General features: G+C 36.6%; 3 protein-coding genes across 8 annotated transcripts; all 3 read left to right on the plus strand.

The window, feature by feature from the left end:
* Positions 1-315: 315 nt before the first annotated feature.
* Positions 316-6,855, plus strand: LOC133863926 (pentatricopeptide repeat-containing protein At4g19191, mitochondrial). Of its 6 annotated transcripts, none has more exons than XM_062300078.1 (3): positions 316-709; positions 2,538-2,651; positions 4,410-6,855. In XM_062300078.1, the coding sequence occupies exon 3, from the start codon at positions 4,539-4,541 to the stop codon at positions 6,489-6,491; it is 1,953 nt and encodes a 650-aa protein (XP_062156062.1). In that variant the 5' UTR covers positions 316-709; positions 2,538-2,651; positions 4,410-4,538; the 3' UTR covers positions 6,492-6,855. The 6 variants fall into 6 exon arrangements, with proteins under 6 accessions (XP_062156062.1, XP_062156065.1, XP_062156066.1 ...); XM_062300081.1 differs by having other exon boundaries at positions 2,545-2,651; XM_062300076.1 differs by having other exon boundaries at positions 317-709; positions 4,468-6,855.
* A 5,094-nt stretch (positions 6,856-11,949) lies between these two features.
* LOC133863514 (serine carboxypeptidase-like) lies at positions 11,950-15,757 on the plus strand. The gene is made up of 9 exons (XM_062299482.1): positions 11,950-12,303; positions 12,956-13,124; positions 13,314-13,433; positions 13,693-13,836; positions 13,916-14,066; positions 14,201-14,289; positions 14,755-15,013; positions 15,125-15,258; positions 15,388-15,757. Exons 1-9 carry the CDS (start codon positions 11,984-11,986, stop codon positions 15,514-15,516), a joined length of 1,515 nt encoding a protein of 504 aa, XP_062155466.1. The 5' UTR covers positions 11,950-11,983; the 3' UTR covers positions 15,517-15,757.
* A 1,164-nt stretch (positions 15,758-16,921) lies between these two features.
* Positions 16,922-21,760, plus strand: LOC133862215 (uncharacterized). The gene is made up of 8 exons (XM_062297985.1): positions 16,922-17,236; positions 17,760-17,833; positions 18,776-18,817; positions 19,108-19,149; positions 19,750-19,833; positions 20,452-20,539; positions 21,398-21,495; positions 21,581-21,760. Exons 1-8 carry the CDS (start codon positions 17,053-17,055, stop codon positions 21,605-21,607), a joined length of 639 nt encoding a protein of 212 aa, XP_062153969.1. The 5' UTR covers positions 16,922-17,052; the 3' UTR covers positions 21,608-21,760.
* Positions 21,761-21,799: the final 39 nt, after the last annotated feature.

Here is a 21,799-nt window from a genome sequence, read left to right on the forward strand (position 1 = left end):
ATACTGTACTTATCATGTCATCCACTAAAATAAAAATAGTAACGTGACAATTAACATAACATTTATTATGTTTATAATTTAACGTAACAGTTCATGTGACATTTATCATGTCAGTCACTAAAATATTGACTATCACGTGGCAATTCAGGTAATACTCATTTTTATAAAATATAGAACGTCACGTGAATTTATAAAAAAAAAAAATATAGTAAAAACAACAATGCCCCAATAATATTTCTAACAATTATGAGTTGATACGTGAAATTAAGAAAATATCGTGTTTTAAGAGCAATGGGTGATCAAAACCCGCATGACCCGCAAAATCCCGGTTTATTGGTTTTTCTTTTTTGCGGTTACGGGTCCGATACCCGTGAGGGGCGGGGCGCGGCCGCGCGGGTTTAGCATTCTTTATACATCGGATCCCAGCACTGCACCCTAACCGGACCGCTTCCAAAAAGGAACGCTCCTAGGACACAGCACAGCTGCATCAAGAGCAGCTGAACAAATCTGTAACACCAAAGCAGACCAGAAAACAACACATACAAGGCAAACTGCGTCAAACAACAGCAGCCATCCAGCAACAAACCAGAAATCAAAACACTACAAGCTAATTGTAACAAGCAGCAGAATTACAACCCACCGAGCCTATGGTTGTTGAGACTTTCTCTGATTACCCACCTCTTGGTCGTTTCGCCCTGCCGAAACCCTCGTATGTATTTTCGTTTCACTCTGTTTTGCTCTGTGTCTTCGTATTTATTATATGCTCTTTGAGTCTTTGTCTTCATATTTCGTGTTCGTTGGGTGGTTGCTCGAGTGGTTGAGAATGTTTAGGAAGGAAAGTGTATGGAAACTTGTATGGCATAAATCACGTGCATTCTTTTTTTGTTTTTTCCTTTTGGGGTGGGGGGTGTTTAGTGATTAATGGAGTCGAAATGGGGAAGTATGTGAATCCAATTGTCCTGCCATGGCTTCTATAATTTTGTTATACCCTCTTCTTTTCACAAAAAATGTGATCCTTGTTGAAACTAACTATAAATCACAGGATTTACTAATTTTATAGTGGAAATAATATACTTATTTTGTTCTTCTTCTGTATCATGTGTAATGTTGTTTGGTTTGGTTTGGCTGAACTGGAGTTGAATATGGATTGGATGTGTGTTGTGCTCTATGTTGTGTTAATATCCCAAGAACCGTTTGGTTGAGTTTGAGAAATTTGAACAATCTATATATTTACCAAGTCATTTTTACTATTAAATTGCATCCATAGACCTGAATAGCTGATGGTTCTCGAGCCTGCAATTTCACATTTCAATCTCATGTGAGAAAACAAAGATTGTATTGAAAAAGAAATTTGTGTAGAGTTGAATGAAGTTAAGAATAAAATATTTTAAATGTAGTAAAGAAAAATTTTAGAGAGTTTGATGTAGAGTGAATGGCTAAACTAGAAAAAAGTGATTTTTCTAGTCACATTTTAACTAACGAATAGCTAGTTCACTAGGAATGCTCTTAATTAGTGACATGCTTGTTGCTAGGCTTTTATTATGTGTGTGTGTGTGTGTGTATATATATTATGTACGTGATGAGTGCAGGTTTTCTAGTTTAACTGCATACCATCACTCATAATAGTTTAAGCTATGTTGCTTTTTATAGAAGGAAGTACTTAGGCCCTTTCACATGTTTTGTTACTCGAATTTATGTAACCAAGGAATGCTAGAAAATAGTCATTGGCTAGTTAATGACGAAAGATTTCAAAATTTAATGTATCTCTCGCTGATTGAGGAACCTATCACACGGCATCGAATATATCTTCTTTTTATAATGTTGAAATAATGTCCAAGAGGGGTGGGTAGTCAAGAGTTTAGGGACCAATTGTAGTCCTGGTACACAATATTTATAGGGCCCCCGTCGTCCAAAAGATGTGTCAAGAGACCAGCTTTAGTTGCATCCAAGCAATTGAGGATCCACTTGAGTATTTCTTTCTCATTTCCAAAATCAACATTTAACCTAAGCAAATAGCAATGCATGATGAGGAAAATTATATTCTAGGGAAAAGTCCACATACCCTTCAAACTATCACCCAATTGACAATATCCCCCCAAACTTTTAATTGGGAGAACGTTCCTCCCCAAACTACCAGAACATTATCAATGTCCCCCAAGGCCAGCAAAAAGATAAAAATGAGCTTACATTTTTTTCAATAAAACAAAAATACCCCTATAAATTCAAAAAATGAAAAAAAATAATTTTTTTTTTAAATGAAAAAATTTTGATTTCTTAAAAAAAAAAGATGAAAACTTTTAGTTTTTCATTTAATTTTTAAATTTGGCCACCCTTAGTTTTGATGTATTTCTTTTTTATTTATTTATTTGAATTTTGTATTTTTATTTTATTAAGGATATTTTTTGTTATTGGAACATTGATAATTTTTAATAATTTAAGTGAAAATATTATTCAAATTAAAAATTTAAGGAGTATATTATCAATTGAATGGTAATTTGAGGGTACGTGGACTATATTCTAATTCTCGTGATGAAAAGATGTCAGTTGTAGGGCCATGGATCCCGGTACGTTGGCTTTGCACCTGATGATCTCCACCTCCACGGCCACTGTCCCTCTACACAGCAAACAATCGACTACTAGACACGGCAAAGGTAATCTGATCGTGATGAATTTTTTACTTTTTTGAAGACAAGAATTTGTGGGTTGGCTAAGGCTCCCCTCCTGTGATTAAGTTTTTTACTCTCTGATGGTAGACAATTAGTTGCTGAAGTATCATCATAAGCATTAATCTTGCTGCTTCTTGAGAACTTTAGACGATACAGATTGTCTGACAGCTTTTAGAGCAATCTGCTAACTGTTTATAGAAGGTTCTAGATGGTTGTCATGCAAATCTTCTGTCCCTTTTTGTGTTGTAAGTGTACAGATTCTTTGTTCAATAAATATTCATTCATTTTTCCTAAAAGGAAAAAGCGGTAAAATCTAATATATTGTTCTATAAAGGAGATGAAATCTGTGTGTGCAAATGTTTAACAAGCCCAAAAAAAGAAGAAATAGGTTGAGTGTATTCTTGTAAACATAGACGGGGTTTTTGTGTGGAAAAGATGCACGTTTGCTATGCTCTATATTAGTCACTAATTCCAAGTTGGTAGCAAATTAAGATGGGTCTAATTCTTTTTTTGATAAGTAAGAAGACTTTATTAATGAAAGCGTAAGGCGCCTCTACGTATACAGGAAGTATACACAGGAACAACCAAAGCTAACCTGCAAAAACCCAACAGAACCAACAAAACCTAAACCCCCGAAAGCGAAGAAAAACCCCAAAACAAACTACAATAGAACCCAAGTAAGATACTAAACAACCCACCACCCACCAAAGCACACAAACCTACATCATGTGTGCCTTGCCTTTCCTACTCCTAGAGGGATCTTTCGCAACACCATAATTGATGGAACTATGCAAATTAAGTAGCTCCCTTTTTTCCTTTAGACTTTTGGCGCGCAATTATCTTCTCTCGCTGAAAATCTTGTTCCATGGCATCCCTAATTGCCAAGGCCTCCTCCCCAAAAGCCCCTTCCCAATGCCCAATCCAAGGGCAATCCCTCCCAATAATCATCTTCCTCCTCCCAAACTACAATTTCCCCGTTATGATCAAAACCGACAAGCCAATTCTAAAATAAACTGTTGCTTGAACCTTTTACATCAATATTCGAACTAAGATTTATGCCTTTAGGAGCTGGAGATTTGATTCTTCAGTCTATCAACATTTGTTGTGTTCAAAGTTACTGTATACTTCTATGGACAATTGGTTCATTTCCCGAAGCCCTGAAAAACACGAAAGAATAAAATGTATAACTTCAATAATGGTTCACCTTGTTTGTGTTAGAATTAGGACTGTAGATTATATCAATTTTTTGGAAGTAATTTATGGCGAAGTTGGAGTGTTGGGCAGTCAATTTGCTTGATGTACATTGCAAGGTGCCCAATATGAAGGGAACAGGACAGCAGGCTTTTTGTTCACATTGTTATAAAGTTTGAATACTTTTGAAGAACTACCAAAATCACACTTCTAATCTAGTCAAATAAATCAAACTTCACGGTTATTGATACGAGTTCCAAAGGCTCCACCAAGTTCTTTTTTTTTTTTTTACTGAATCTTTAGATCATAAATAAAATTTTTAATCCAAACTTATAATATGCTTTGGAATGGCGGTACATAATCTCTCATTTTTATGGAGGATTAATTGATGATAAAGAACTTGCATGCTGTGTTTATGAAATTATGGAGTATACTGTTGCAAAATAAAGCTGTTGATTTTATCATCTACGAGATATGTTTTTAAAATAGAAGTGGCATTGAAATATAATTAATTGAGTTGAATTTCATTGATTTCCATTTTATTCCAAACAGGTAAATTAAGCTTGCATACCTTTTAGACTGAATTCTGTCATGATTTGGTTGTAAGCAGGGTGTAAGAGAAAGTACATCATCACATTTGTGTTCCACATCAAACTTTGCAGACCTCCAAAACAATGATAAATGATCAAACATTCTCTTACTCCACGTCTCGATTATTTTTTGAATTTCTCAACTATTGGTCAATGGAATTACAGCATAAGAGAAGCTGTAAACCGTGGTTATGCCTACAAAGCCCTCACTCTCTTCCGCAAAATAAAGCAAAATGGCATCGAACCAAATAATCTGACATTCCCCCATGTAGCAAAAGCATGTGCCAAGATCTCCAATCTCAAATACTCCCAAATCATTCACACCCATGTCATGAAATCTCCATTTTGGTCTCATATCTTTGTGCAAACAGCAATAGTTGACATGTACGTCAAATGCAATCAGTTGGATGATGCACACAGGTTGTTTATGAGGATGCCCGTGAGAGACGTAGCTTCTTGGAATGCAATACTTCTTGGGTTTGCTCGGTCATGTTTTCTTGATAGAGTTTCATGTCTTTTGCATGAGATGAGGTTTGCAGGGATTCAGCCTGATTCAGTTACAGTTATGGGGCTCACTCAAGCGGTTTTGCATACTAAGAGTTTGAAATTGGTAAAATCGCTTCATTCACTTGGAATTCAAATTGGCATAGATGCTGATGTTTCTGTTGCTAACACCTGGATTGCTGCATATGCCAAATGTGGTGACTTGGGTTTGGCGGAGATGGTATTTAATGAGATCAACATAAGTGTGAGGACAGCTGTCTCATGGAATTCCATGATCGCAGGGTATGCAAATTTTAAAAATGTCTTTCATTCTGTTAATTGTTACAAATGCATGCTGCATGACGGATTTAGACCTGATTTAAGCACCATTGTTAGTATACTTTCATCATGTGTGCAATCAGAGGCACTATTTCAAGGTATGCTGATTCATTCTCATGGAATCCACTTGGGTTGTGATTTAGATATAGCTGTGGTCAATACCCTTGTGTCAATGTACTCCAAGTGTGAAGATGTGGATTCTGCAAGATTTTTGTTTGACAGCATGTCTGACAGAACTTGTGTTTCTTGGACTGCTATGATTAGTGGGTATGCTGAAAAAGGGGATATGAATGAAGCGTTGGCCTTGTTTAATGCCATGGAAGCAGCTGGTGATAAACCTGATTTGGTCACTGTGCTTTCTTTGATCTCAGGTTGTGGCCAAATAGGTGCACTCGAGCTTGGGAAATGGATTGATGACTATTCCATTTCAAATGGATTAAAAGATAATCTGATAGTTTGCAATGCATTCATTGACATGTATGCAAAATGTGGAAGTATAAATGATGCTCAAGAGCTATTTTATGCCATTCCTGAGAAAAGTGTTGTCTCTTGGACAACTATGATTGCAGGTTGTGCTTTAAATGGAGAATTTACAGAAGCTCTGTACCATTTCTCTCAGATGTTGGAGTTGGGGCAGAAGCCAAACCACATAACATTTCTTGCTGTTCTTCAAGCTTGTACTCACGGAGGTTTACTTGAGAAAGGATGGGAGTACTTTGCTATGATGACTAAAAAATATGATATAAGTCCTGGATTAGACCATTATTCCTGTATGGCAGCTCTTCTTGGACGCAGAGGAAGGCTAAAAGAAGCATTGGAGTTCGTTCAAAACATGCCTATCAAGCCTGATGCAGGCATATGGGGTGCATTGCTTAGTGCTTGCAAGGTTCACCGTAACATAGAGATTGGCGAATATGCTTCGTGCCAACTCTTTGAATTGGAGCCCCAGGTGGCAGTTTCATACGTAGAGATGGCTAACATGTATGCATCAGTAGGAAGGTGGGATGGGGTTGCAGCAATACGAACAACAATGAAGTCTTACAAAGTGAGAAAATTTCCTGGACAAAGCCTCATTCAAGTGAATGGGACAACTCATATATTTACAGTTGAGCATAGAGGTCATCCTGAAGGCAGGCTTATATATGAAATGTTGGATGCTTTAACTTTGCATTTGAAGAAAGGATACTTGCAACATGCAGATGGAGCTGAACATGATTTGTGATGAGGTCCCCATGGGAGTAGCGTTTTTCGCTTGGTTGGCCACCATAGAGAAGATCCTCACCATAGATAACCTAAGAAAGTGCAAGCGCCATGTCTTAGTCGTTGATTGGTGCTGTATGTGTAAGAGGAATGGGTAGTCTATGGATCATCTTCTACTCCATTGTGAGATTGTTATAGCCTTATAGAATGCTCTCTTCAGCCGCGTTGGTTAGCTTGGGTTATGCCAAGACAAGTGGTAGACCTTTTCACACTACATTATTCTCAAGTTGACTAGAATACTCTCTCTCTCTCTCTCTCTCTCTCTCTCTCTCCTTCCTGTATATTTCTTTCGAATATTGATTTATAAAAAAAATTATTAAAGTTTCTATAGTTCTTACCATGCTATTTCTAATTTGTTTTCCTTTGGGACTTGATTTTCTTATTCAATTTTTGTACGATTTCTCTTTCGTTTATATTGTTACTGTTAGTATTCTATCTAATTCCTGATGATCTCCCACTAAATCCTTATGGGATGTTTGGGTGTGCAATTTTTTTGAAAAATTGTGAATACCGATAGAATTTATTTTTGAAATTATGTTTGGATGGTTTGACTTCCTAAAACATTTTTTTGAAGAGTTGGATAAAATATAAGTAGAATTTGAAAAATTGCGAATACCAGTAGAATTTGTTTTTGAAAAAGTAAGCACCCAAACATCCCATTTATTCTTTTGACATTTTTCTTTTCAGTCAAGGCTTTTGAAAACATGTATTCCTCATTGTTTTCTTGCCCTTTCCCATTTACTCCTCTCATTTGTCTAACAATGAAATTTGCCCTTGTCCATTATTACGCAAATTACTTTTTTAACTCATGTCAATGAGCCTGCCTTACATCCTTATTAGTTGGTTTTTGAAATATTTACAACTAATGTTTATTAAGGTCTTTTTTAGCACTAGCACACATCCACACTTTCAACAAACTTTATGCCTATGTAGAAAATGATGTCGCAATTTACTTTTTTTTTTTTTTTGATAAGTATGATGTCGCAATTACTAAAGTCTGGTTGTGTTTTGTTGGGGAATTATCATTCCCCAGGCCCCAGTGGGCCCATGATATCGCAATTACTATAGTCTACTAGTTTTCTTTAGACCTTTTCCACTCTTTGTATTGTATAATTAAAATTGTTCTCATTAGTGTTTGTGATCACAGATTGTTGTTCCCTAAACTGGAATTGCTTTTGATCTGTTTTTCCCTCTCCTTTTTGAGTACTTGTTTATGTTTGTGGCTTGACATTTCTACGTTCTATGATGATTCCTCACTCTTCAGATATTTCGTTATTGTATTAGTGTAGAATTGTTCTAAACCGGATTATTTAGGCCTGTAATTATTTCGAAATAAATTCTGGTTATCACACATCAAATTATTATTATTATTTTAAATTTTTTGTGGTTTCTAAGCTTTCTAAATGGAATTCTGTAAGAGTGCTCTGTATTTTGATTACAAGTATTAATGTGCTTCTGTGAGTACTTTCTCCTTTGATGCAGTAAAAGTTGAGTTATGTACTACATTTGTTAGTTATTTATGGTACAATTTGAGAATTAATCTCTCTACTTGGTAATTCTTACATCTTGGCTGCAGTTATGGACTTCCAGGGATATTCGCATGCTTGAAGGTAAATCCTATTAACTGATGGAGCCTTGGGTTCTTTACTTTTGCTGATTCATTTTTTTAACATGTTCCTAGAAGTGTGAATAAAATTACTCATTTTAGTTTCTCTTTCTCTTCCCCATCAGCTTCCAGTTACAATCTCTGCTGATGTCTAAAATACACAAAGCATATTGTTGATTTTATATGGGAACTTGTACTCAGTATCACATGAAATCCATATCAGCATGTTGCTGAGAGGCAACATCAGATGGTGGGCATTTAGAATGTTTTTCCATTAACAATAGTTAAATAATCAGATGACTATAAACCATTTGACTTGAAACGACCTTTAATGAATTTATATGGCCTGCAATATGCAGAAAATATGATTATATCATTTACATATCATATAAAATATCTTCTACATGCCAAAGATGATCCTCTCTTGTCAAGTTGTAGTCTATATTTGAAACGCGGAACATCACATAGAATTAGACTACTTGGATAAGATATGCCCTTTCTATTGAATAATCCCTTTGAATTGAGTAGGTTCCAAATTTGTTGGCTTAAATCATCGTTGAGTTGACATTGTCCTTATGGCAAAGACAAAGTTACACACAGACCTGGTAGATTGGTAGGTCTTGAAAGCACAAACTCAATGTTGAAGCATGTCACAGTGTGCTTCAATTATCCAACTCATTTTTTCGTATTTTCTTAGCATGACTATTGCGTGAGGCCTCCGAATGGCGTGGCCTACTTAGCCACAATGAAGAATTCTGTAGGTTTCAACAGTGGAGCACGGCACCTGAGAAGTCTGGTAGACAAAGAAGGCATTTTTGGAGTGCATTTAGTTAAAGAGATAGCAGAGAGAGATATTTGGAAATTCTTTCTCAAGTGAACAGAGAATACAGAAGTGCAGAAAATTAGCCAGTAAACTCCATTACAAATCTTTAGATGATATTTGTTAACTTGCATGGCAAAATTAAATCACATGCATTCTTTTTTTGTTTTTTTTCCTTTTGGGGTGGGGGTGTTTAGTGATTAATGGAGTCGAAATGGGGAAGTATGTGAATCCAATTGTCCTGCCATGACTTCTATACTTTTGTTTTACCCTCTTCTTTTCACAAAAAAATGTGATCCTTGTTGAAACTAACTATAAATCACAGGATTTCCTAATTTTATAGTGGAAATAATATACTTATTTTGTTCTTCTTCTGTATCATGTGTAATGTTGTTTGGTTTGGCTAAACTGGAGTTGAATATGGATTGGATGTGTGTTGTGCTCTATGCTTTGTTAATATCCCAAGAACCGTTTGGTTGAGTTTGAGAAATTTGAACAATCTATATATTTACCAAGTCATTTTTACTATTAAATTGCATCCATAGACCTCATGATGATTCCTCACTCTCATTCTACCCTAATACAATAATGGAAAATATGAAGAGTGAAGAATCATCTTAGAACGTAGAATTGTCAAGCCACAAACATAAACAAGTACTCAAAAAGGAGAGGGAAAAACAGATAAAAAAGCAGCTCCAGTTTAGGGAACAACAATTTGTGATTACAAACACTAATGAGAACACTTTTAATTATGCAATATGAAAAATTGAATAGGTCTAATGAGAACTAATAGACTTTAGTAATTGCGATATCATGGGCCTATTTGGGCCTGGGAATGATAATTTTCCAACAAAACATCACCAGACTTTAGTAATTGCGATATTATTTTCTATATAGGCATAAAGTTTGTTGAAAGTTGGATGTGTGCTAGTGCTAAAAAAGAGCTTAATAAACATTAGTTGTAAATATTTCAAAAACCAACTAATAAGGATGTAAGGCAGTCTTAATTCATCGGAAAAAAGAAAAAAAGAAAAAAAAGAAAAAGGATGTAAGGCAGGCTCATTGACATGAGTTAAAAAAGTAATTTGCGTAATAATGGACAAGGGCAAATTTCATGGTTAAAGAAATGAGAGGAATAAATGGAAAAGGGCGAGAAAATTATGAGGAATATATATTTAATTTGTTTTTCTTTTTCCGCGACAACATTTGGGTGGTTCCGTTTGGTAACTCCTTCATCTCAAGTAGGAAGGAAATTTTTTTTTTTTTTAAGTGGTTGTGAAAAATGATTGATATTGATATGATATAAAGTAAAAAAAAAAATTGGGGAACTCTACAAGTAGAGTTATACTATTCACTTATCTATTTTTTTTTTTATTCTTCATCTCCACTTTTTTAGCTTTGCTTTTTTCCTTTTTTCTCTCCACCACTCCACGTTTTTCCTTTTTTTTCTTCCTTTATAGTGGAGATTTAAGAGAAAGTGTGTAAAGTAGTGGAGTTCTGAAGCGGGATTCACGTGGAAAAAAAATACTATAATGAAATAAATTAATTAAAAATAATAAAAAAATAATATAGAATTAAGAATAGATAATCGGATGTATAGTGCATTTAAAATTCATTAACTAAACTAGATAAAATAGATTTTAATTAGGGAAAATTATAGTTTAGCCCCCCAAATTACCATCCGTTTTGCGCTTAGCCCCACAAACTGTCAACACTCCGACTCCGGCCTACCAAACTACCAAAACCTTTGAAAAATGCCCCATTTGGCGAAATATCTCCATATTACCCCTGCCACGTGTCATTTTTCAATTAAAAAAAAATTAAAAAATTAAAAAACTAAATTTTTATTTTTATTTTTATTTTTTTAAAAAAAAAGAAAAAAAAAAAGAAAAAAAAATATGGGGTGGCTACCGAGCCACCCCAGAGGTGGCGCCGGCCACCTCTGGGGGTGGCTCGCAGGCCACCCCCGAGCCCTAGGGGTGGCTTACGGGCCACCCCGAAGTCCATTTGGGGTGGCCCGAAAGCCACCCCTAGGGCTCTAGGGGTGGCGCGCGGCCACCCCAAGGGGCCGAGATGGCCTGCGAGCCACCCCAGAGGTGGCGCCGGCCACCCCAGAGCCCTAGGGGTGACTTACGGGCCATTCCATAGTCCATTTGGGGTGGCCCGAAAGCCACCCCTAGGGCTCTAGGGGTGGCGCGCGGCCACCCCCAGAGGCGGCGCCACCTCTGGGGTGGCTCGCAGGCCACCCCCGAGCCCTAGGGGTGGCGCGTGGCCACCCCCAGCGGCCGGGGTGGTCTGCGAACCACCCTAGAGGTGGCGCCGGCCACCTCTGGGGGTGGCTCGGCAGCCACCCCATATTTTCTTTTCTTTTTTTAAATAAAAATAAAAATAAAAATTTAGTTTTTTTTGTTTTTAGTTTTTATTTTTTATTTTTTTTTTATTTTTTATTTTTTAATTGAAAAATGACACGTGGCAGGGGTAATATGGAGATATTTCGCCAAATGGGGCCTTTTTCAAAGGTTTTGGTAGTTTGGTAGGCCGGAGTCAGAGTGTTGGCAGTTTGTGAGGCTAAACGCAAAACAGGTGGTAATTTAGAGGGCTAAACTATAATTTTTCCTTTTAATTAACTATTCTAAATTGAAAAATACATAAACTATTGAGAATGCTTTTAGGGGATGTGAAACCCGATCCCTTTGAGCAACTATTCATCGGTGCCATACATTATTCTTAAACGTGGACCGCTCTGCACGTAATCCCACCCCGCTCCTTTTCAGTTCCCTAGGAATTAGGAAACCTTCTTTTCTTCTCGCCTGCAAGCCAACGCAACTCACCACGTCACCACCGTTACTAACCCCGGAAAAAAGAAAAGAAAAACGCCTCCGTCATCTCCGTTTATGTTCTGTGTAAACGCCAGCGGTCCCACAACTAACAGCCCCTGAATACTTGTGGACCGTTAGTTGCGCGACGTTTACTTTCTCTTTCTCTTTAAAATATCCTTCCCAGCCCACTTCTCTCTCTCAAAGCAACAATGGAAAGCTCGATCTCTCTCTGTGTTCTATTCGCTTTTCTCTTGCTCTGTACTCTCGCTTCCGCGAAATTAAACGACGATCTGCGACTCGCGCGCTCCAATCTGCCGTCGGTTCAGGCCGAGAAGCTGATCAGAGAGCTGAACTTGTTCCCCAAGAATGACCTCAACGTCATCGACGACCGATATTCCTCGCTCCCTCCGAAGAACAAGATCACCGAGAAGCGGCTGGTCTTTCCCAACTTCGTCGGGTCGGGGGCGTCCGTGGAGGACTTGGGCCACCACGCTGGCTACTACAACATTGAGCATTCTCACGCTGCTAGGTCAGCTCTCAAACCCTAGAAATTCCAATTCCCTCTTTTTCTTTTTGCGATCTTGGTTAAATTTGAGCGCTGGATTCTATTTTAATTGTCAATTTTTTTTCTTTTTCTTTTTCTTTCAGCGTAATAAAAACGCTGTTAGTTAATGAGATTTTTTTTTCTAATCGCAGCCCTATAATTTCTATTAATTCAAATTAGGCAGTGATTTATATGGATACTTAGCAAGTATTGCTTTGTAATTGGTTTTTTGTTCAGTGCAAGTGGATCGCCTTCTGAGTTATTAGGGAACTTGCAAATCGAGCATTCGAGCTTAGCTAACAGATTGTAGATTGGTTTGGTTTTAATTTCGGGAATAGCATGTTCATAGGGTGCTCGTTTGTTTCCAATTATAGGCATAAAATAAAATTGAAGTTTAAACTGGTAGGTGAGAATGGATGCACTGTGGATTTTTCCAAATGAATTGGCAGCAAAGTCGCACAGTAAGATGTGAAGATACTGTTTTTAAGGGGATCAATGTCTGAGTTGATCATCAACAATCAGTAGCTTTTGTATTTTATCTATTAGTAGGATCCTTGGTACCCAAACTTTGTTTGTGTGCGTGTTCGTTTCTTACTCCTTGGTTACTGTTCTTAGTACTCTACACGTTGTTTTGCAGGATGTTCTACTTTTTCTTTGAATCACGCAACAGCAAGAAAGACCCAATTGTTATCTGGTTGACGGGAGGGCCAGGGTGTAGTAGTGAATTGGCCATGTTCTACGAAAATGGTCCTTTCAAAATTGCAAATAACTTGTCCCTTGTTTGGAACGAGTATGGTTGGGACAAGGTATGTTTGTTTGTTCATTTCAACCTGTGGTTGAATTGTATCAGTTCAAGTTAATAGCAATTACTTTATATTGCATGACAATTTAGTTGGGTGTTTCTTCCTTCGTTTTTGACGTGTAGTCACTGTATATCTCCTGCGACAATCATTTATCTAATTACATGAGAACAAAACTTTTTGATGACTCTGCAGGTATCAAACCTTCTTTATGTTGACCAACCTACTGGGACTGGCTTTAGCTATACTTCTGATAGACGTGACATTCGCCACAATGAAGAGGGTGTTAGTAATGACCTTTATGACTTCTTGCAGGTGTGTCTGTCTATTCTAAATCAATATTGTTATGATAGATATTTAATTCAGTAAAGCTTTCCTCAATTGACTGATTTGTTGATTATAATTTTGTGAGGACAGGATTTATGAAATTAACTGGACTTTATGTCATTCCAAATTTTGTGGGAAAGAAAAAGATAACATGTTTCTTTTGATATGAGGGAGAAGGAAAACTGTGTTACTAAATGATTAAGACTTATAACTGTTTTGACTCAGTGGCCTCTTTCTATGATATCAGGCCTTCTTTGCAGAGCATCCTGAATTTGCAGATAATGACTTTTACATAACTGGAGAATCATACGCCGGGCATTACATCCCTGCTTTTGCAGCTCGAGTCCACCGAGGGAACAAAGCCAAAAATGGAATTCATATAAACCTAAAGGTATGCAGCTGAGCTGATATAACATAAAGTTATGGTGGTCATTTTAACTTTCTCTGAGCTGACATTAAATGGTTAACAGGGATTTGCCATTGGTAATGGACTTACTGATCCTGCAATCCAATATAAGGCGTACACTGATTATGCGCTGGACATGGGCATAATTTCAAAATCTGCACATGATCGCATTAACAAGGTGGTTCCAGTCTGTGAAACAGCAATCAAGCTTTGTGGTAAGTTTGCGTATGAGATTGGCCCCTAGTCCACTTTTCAAGGTTGCTGAATGCATTAAAGTTGTGCGTTGGGGCCATACTGTTGGTTGGTTATTGTCACTTCTGTGGCTAAACTTTTTCTTTTTTTTCCTCAGGCACCGATGGTACAATCTCTTGTGTGGCTTCATATTTTGTTTGCAATTCTATATTCAGTAGCATCATGGCCCTTGCTGGTGATACCAATGTAAGAACACATGTTCTATTCTTCAGTTAGCGCTAGTGAGGCATTGCTACTGCAATTTATCATTTCTTAATAGGACATGTTTTCTTCTTTTACTCTCTTTTGTCTTTGACAGTTGCGTTTTTAGCTCCCTTAGTGATTAGCTTTAATGATTTCCTTATACTTTTTTCTTCTCCTTCTTAGGCGTTTCTCTTGTATACTTCCTGTGTACTTGGGTTGCGCTTTACTCTTTTAATGATATCTCTTATAAAAAAAAAATGTTTTCTATACAAAAATCACGTGACAATGTCCATATATTGAAAAATAAAAAGAATGAACTTTTTTCAAACAGGAAAATTTCTAGAAGCTGTGAAAATTGATATTTAACGACGAGGACTGAAAAAATGGACAATCTGTGAAATATTCAAGTTTCCATTACTTTCTTGAATTACATAAATATGTATGAGCATTAATATTTTCACGTTGCAGTATTATGACATTAGAAAGAAGTGTGAGGGGAGCCTCTGTTATGACTTCTCAAACATGGAGAAATTCCTAAATCAGAAGCCTGTAAGGGATGCACTAGCAGTTGGGGACTTAGACTTTGTGTCGTGTAGCCCTACAGTGTATCAGGCCATGCTGGTGGACTGGATGAGGAATCTTGAAGTGGGTATTCCTACACTTCTTGAGGATGGAGTCAATTTGCTTGTGTATGCTGGAGAATATGATCTCATATGCAACTGGCTTGGTAAGCTTTTAGGCTCAATAGAAAACCAGCATTACAAATCTCTATTAGATTTACCTATGACATTTGAACCGTATGTAATTCAAACATGGGGTTATAATTTTGTTTTTGTAGGTAATTCAAGATGGGTTCATGCTATGGAATGGTCTGGTCAGCAAAAGTTTGTAGCATCCCCTGAAGTTCCTTTTGTAGTCAATGGTTCAGAAGCTGGAGTACTGAAAAGCCACGGGGCTCTCACTTTCCTCAAGGTATCCCCTCCTCTCTCTGTTTCTCTCATATTCATTCCCAACCACAGACATCTGCATTTCTACCTACCAATATGGCTAATGGTTGGTTGCCAGCCTGACATATTTGCATGATATATGTACAACAAACAGGTTCACGATGCGGGTCACATGGTTCCTATGGACCAGCCCAAGGCGTCATTAGAGATGCTGAGGAGGTGGACTCAGGGCAAACTTTCTGAAGCCCCATCCGATTCTGGACAATTGGTTGCTGAGATGTGATTGCCTCGTTCTTTCTGCCTATCTTATTATCTTAGTCTCAGTTGCAGAATTTGGCCTCAAAATCAAAGCAAACAACACTATATGGTTTCCTTTGTTTCTCACAATGCCTGTAAATATTTATGTACGCTTCCCTTTGAGAAAAAAAAAAAGAACTCTAGATATGTAATGTGGTATCTCTACGGTTTTTGAAGATTTCACACCAATAAACCAATGAAGATAACGATGCCAAATATTTTGTATAGATGATATGCTGCTCCTGTATATTCTTTCTGTTTGCAGTTTGTCTGTTGTTTGCGTCGTAATTTAACCTGCAAGAGATATCAACTCTCATTTTGGGATGTCTCAAGGGGAGTGGATATATTCATTACCAATTGCGGCTTGCTGTTCATTTATTTGCCTGTGGGAGGTACTACCAAGATGATCCCTCCCTTCCTCCCTCACTTTTTAATTCACTGGGTTGGAGGAAAATTCTTCCAACTTCATTTGAAGGAAAATCTTGTCCGTGAAATTAATAAGACAACATTTGAACCAGGTACATATATAGATGGTTAAGAAGCCCATGGATACAAGAATGAATAAAGTAATAAGAATGGTGTAGAAAGTATGGTGCTGAATTTTTAAAAACAAACTTGTACAGATTTTTGAACTTCAAATTGTGAGATTAATTTAATACTGAGAAAATTACAATGATAAGTCACAAGGATAAAAAGGAGATGAGAGAAATAGATACAAGGAAGGCTAAGTGACAAGGATACAAAAGAGATAAGAGAAATAGATACAAAGCTAGAAGGCTTTACGAAGGAAAGAAGGTAGTAAAATCCGCCTATCTAATACAAATGAAATGAGTCCTTAAATAAGCTTCAAAAGATAATAGTAAAATATTAAATTATACAATGAACGGTGCCAAATAGTGCCGACTTTTTTTATTAGTAATTTCGTGATCACTTTTGCTGCAAATCAAGCTCTTTGTATGATATTTTTTGCTTTTCTGAACAGTAATTCCGTGACTTCTTTTTTCAAAATAAGGGATAGTCTGATAGATGCTTTGTCTAATAGCGTGATACCTTTTACTTTTTAAACAGTAATTTCGTGACATTTTTTTCAAAAATAGGACTAGTAGAGTTAGTTGTTTTTTAGCCGTGAGTATATCCTTCGAAAGGATCTTTGGAATATATATATACCACTTAAAAACCATGAAGAGTTCAAGGGGTAGAATATGTAGGTTATTAGGGTGAGAGAGGTTTACTATTTAGTAATATTTAATTATATAAATTTGTTATATTTCTTCACAAAATCACAATCTTTCTTGTTAGACTTTGAGGGGATTGGAATTTGGAAGCATGCTCTATCCAAAATTATGACACACAAAGACGACAGTCGTCTACAACATATACCTGCACGACTTGTTTGTGAAGTTATCAACGACAGTCGACAGCCGTCTATCACAGGTTCGCATATACAACGGTGGTATAACTCAACTAACCTTATCAATGAAAAGTTCGTTGTAGTGCGGATGATAGAGAAGACTGCGGTCTCATGGCATTCGCGCTTGGGTTCTCTCCAAAACATTCTCTCTACTCTCGTGCGCTTTGGGTTCCTTCAGTTTCTGTAAACCCTTTTGTGACTTCACCTGTCTCAAAAGTTCCATCATCATCCTCAAACAACATCCATCAGCTGAAGCTCAAGCATCCCCAACGACCACGAGCATCTTCTTCTGAAGGTGGGCTGAACCCTTCTTAGTTTATTGCCTTTTTTTCCCTCTCAGTTTCATCGTAAGATGGCATTTTGGGTGATGGGTATGTGTTAAAGCTCTTAGTGATGTTCTATTTTACATTTCTTTGTTGTTCGCAAATTCAGTTTTAGTTGGAGATTTAATGGCTTGCTGTCGCTGTTATTTAGTGTTGCTGTTTCGAAACAATACGAGAATACTGAGAAATTTGTGGTTTTCTGTTTCTTTAATGAAAAATAAAAAAAAAAAAGCCACAGAAGTTTCTCCGAGATTAAAGAGCACTCTGTTGGAAGATAAAGAGTTTTGGTTTGGGGAGCAAAGGCTATGGTTGGATTTGTGAAATAATGTAGAAGGGCAGAGGGGAAGAAGCAGTATTTGAATGTTACTCTGCTTGTTTTTTGGGGAGCCATTTTCATTAAAGAATGGTTGTGATTTATTTACTTAAAGTTTCAATCTTATCTTATTGATGCTTCTATAACTGTTTTGTTTCTTGATAATTATCTTCATCTAACAGGAGTCCCTGGTGAGTTAATTGAAGATTCCAAATTTGTACCTTTGACTGCTGACGATCCCGTATATGGTCCACCTGTAAGTTCTGGTTAGTGGTTAGTTTCGTTCCAATTGTCAAAAGTAAATATATATATATATGTGTGTGTGTGTGTGTGTGTGTGTGTGTTTTGTACCTTTGACTGCTGATGATCCATATATATATATATGTGTGTGTGTGTGTGTGTACCTTTGACTGCTGATGATCCCGTATATGGTCCAGTTTCGTTCCAATTGTCAAAAGTTATATATATATATATATATATATATATATATATATATATATATATAGTGTGTATGTGTGTGTATGTTAAATTACCACTTATCCCAAAAGCTTAAGTGGACTTTCACATTATATCAAAGCAGAGGTCCTGAGTTTGAACCCCGTCTCTTTCATTTACCTCCCATTTCAATTAAATATTCCACGTGTTGGGCCTCACTTATTAAAATGGAGTTTGAGCCCACACGTGAGAGAGTGTTAAAGTACTGATTACTTTATAAGCCATGATGTCCCCTCCTCTCTCAAGGCGTCTTTTGAGAGTGAATTGGGCCCATGGACTTTAACAATATATATATATATATCATTCTATGTGAGATCAGAAACTGCACATGATCTTGCTATTTTCTACTTTTAGACACTTGAGATACATGTCCTTTTGCTATACTTATCAGCTCTAAGATACAAGTTTCTGAAATCAAAAGAATTCTGAAATATAGAATCTCCTTTTATATTGAGTTTTTTAGTCATAAATTTTCAGTTCTTCAAAGAAAGTTGTTATTACTTATGGATCTTGTATCCACGACCAGAACTTGTTGCTGGGAAAAATCATAAACATTGTCCTGAAAGCGAGATTAATGACTTATGTTTTGATGAAGTAGATGGGAACTTACCCAAAAAAGAAATTGATGGGATCATGTTCTAGATCGTACTAAAAGTAGATGATTCGAACTTCGGTTATTTATTTATTTATTTTTTGGTGGCAGGCTTTATTGTTATTGGGCTTTGAAGTGGAGGAGGCCGCAAAGGTAATTTTTAGTTTTTCATCTGTTAAAGTTGCTTGTCATCTCTTTTTTGCCCCCCTTTGGCCATCCAACTTGAGCTGTCATTTCTAACCCAACCAAATGCATGAGAATGCAACGCGAAGGTCATTCATTCTTCTGTTAAGGCCATTTCTGCTTGCCATATGTCAATAAGGATTGGCACATATATGATCTTCTCTTGATTCTCATTGTAGTTATAGTTGTTTCTTGAAGAGATCATTTAGCTTATGAGTCTCTGCACAAACTACAATGATTTTGGAGTCTTCTTTATGCAGATACAACAACTGTTGAAAGACTTGGGTGGTGAATTCCTGGAGGTAATATTTATATCATATCTTTGTGTTCATTTTCCTGGAAGTACTAAAACAAAGCCTGATGAAAGAACTTTGCCCGGTAGGGGTTACCCAAAATATTGTGAAATCATTTTTTTCTTTATGCTAAACTTTTCTGAGGGTATCCTGCTCTTGGCTTAACTGTGGAAGATATTGAGTACCATAACCCCATGCTAAAACATTACTTTTATAATTTTTTTTCTTTTTCTTTTTCCAATTTAGCTATTAGGGTTATTGTCATGCTTTTAGTTATTACGTTCTTTATTCTTTTGAGGGGAGGAAGTTAGCATGGATGAGCAAATTGTTTAAAGATTGGCTAATAAGAGGATCCTGATGTGCGGAGTTTTGGACAATGGATTATCTTTACTTTTTCTTTAGATATTGCTGTGTAGTGTCTCTTCAGGCCAATACTAGTGTACACCATTTCAGGTGGTAAGACTCCTATTTCTTTGTATTCCCCTCCATTAGAGTAAAACTTCTCTTTGTCATGGTAGTTTTCGCGAGTGGTAGGATATATCATATACAGATCCACTTTGTTCAAACATGCGTCTATCTCTATTATGAGTTGAATGTGCATTATTGTAGGTTATTTTTTGTACTGAAGATATGATTACTCGTCCCCTCTGGGAAGCAATGCATACAAAGCAACCTCATTTGGAAGCAGTAAAGGTTGACTTCTTCAACTTGCTAGTTACTTATTCTTTCTTGTTCAGAATCCTTTCAATTCTTCATCTATATTCTACCTATCATATCTCGCCATTGACATTTTACAGTGGAGAGATCTTTTTTATACTCTTTGATGAGCTTGTGGAAGGCAGACTATTGGATGTCTGGAATTCTATAGAAAAAGTGAACTATTCAATAATGTTTGATAGCATTTGATTCAAATATATCATGTTCTTCTAGCATCTAAATGAACCCATCTTTTCTCTTAGAACAATGACAAAGATAGTCATCTTAGGATCTTAGTAGATTATTTCTGTATTCAATTTGTTGAATATTTTGATGTATCGAGTTTGAGAATTAAATGCACTTAATAATTTTTTGATGTTTCTCATATTTTTGGTAGCCTCTAACTCCAAAACTTCCCGAATACTTGGTAATTTCATGCAAATCAACCAAATAATTGATGCAGTTTACCCATTTGACAAGAAGGCAATACTTCTCAAAAAGAGAAGGCAGTGCTATAGGGGCTAATGAGCTGAAGGATCATCTCAGATGATAAAACTTCTTAAGTTATATCTTGTATTCAAATGGTGCATGTAATTAGTGTATTCTGTTCTGCAGATAGCTAAGTCACTGCCACGGATTTGTTTCTTATCTGGTCTTAGTGGAGAGGAGATGATAATGTTTATTGATGCTTTTCCAGAAACTGGTAATGGAATTTTTCTTTATCTTAATAGAAAGTCAGTAAACTTCTCATTTGGCTTGGCTAGGGAATCGTTATGGAGAATTTTGACTCTACCTGAAGGGCTTCCTGAAATTTTGAAGTTCCTCTTTTATTTTTTATTTTTTGATGATCTGAAATTTCGAAGTTCTAGAAACTCTAGAAATTTTACTATGGAAAGAATGACAGATGTTTCATTCAATACAAAAGCATGTTGAATGTGGAACTTGTTCCCAACATTGTTGCCTGGGCATATGTGGAACAGAGATCCATCTCAACAGTTTGCACTTGCATTTAAGTCATCTGGGTGGACTTGTAGTGGTTTTCTTGTATGGGTATGCTGCCAAACTTAAGGTGGTTTTCTTTTGTGGGGTGCCCCCAAATGCCAAACTTCGGCTATGTTTGTAGTTTGTTTATGTTTTTGTTTTCTTTTCTGAAGACAAATATATTAAGTTATTAACAAACAACTCAAAACTCAAAATACTATTCAAAACAAGAAAACAATTTTCGCCTTTATGTCACATCAAAACATTTTTTCAAACAAAAAATACCCCCAATACACAATAGCAAACATACCTCAATCATTTTGCCATATACAGATGAAGATAGTTGTTTCCACACCGCCCCCTACTCTTTCTACACCTTAAGTGGACTGTTCAGTTTTCCCAATGGGTGCCCCCTTTGCTTATTTCTATCAAGGACAATTAATGATGAAGAACCTCATTGTTGCTTCTTCTTTTAATCAATTATCAAGGTCCTGTTAGAAATACTTGTTGAGTTGGCTCGAACCATCAAATTTAATCAATATGTATTATGCATCAAATATGAAACTGTCCTTTTATGCAGGACTAGAACCAGCTGTCTTTGCAGCTCTTGTTCCCAACAGTGCTGACAAACCAGTGCAGGAGTTGATAGAGGAGATTATGGGTGACCATGAAATGCTGGTAAAAGAAATCCCCTACTATCTATGTGAATTTCTATGCACTCATCTTATCATCTTACCAATGCTATACTTTTAATTTCATGCAGACGGCAAAGCAATCCAGCTCAACCTAGGCATATATGCAAGAGTATTGCTTCTCTTCATGAGATTGATTTTGTGGCAAAAAGATCATCTAGTTTCCCTTCAAAATTACATTACTTCTGTACTATTGTAAACAAATGCATATATTAGATTTGTGCATCTGAAGTATATAGATGTGAAGGGCATGGGAAATATGAATGCAAGTGGAACCACATAGGAAGACT

This window comes from Alnus glutinosa, chromosome 3 (assembly GCF_958979055.1).
Source record: "Alnus glutinosa chromosome 3, dhAlnGlut1.1, whole genome shotgun sequence".
NCBI classification, from domain to species: Eukaryota; Viridiplantae; Streptophyta; class Magnoliopsida; order Fagales; family Betulaceae; genus Alnus; species Alnus glutinosa.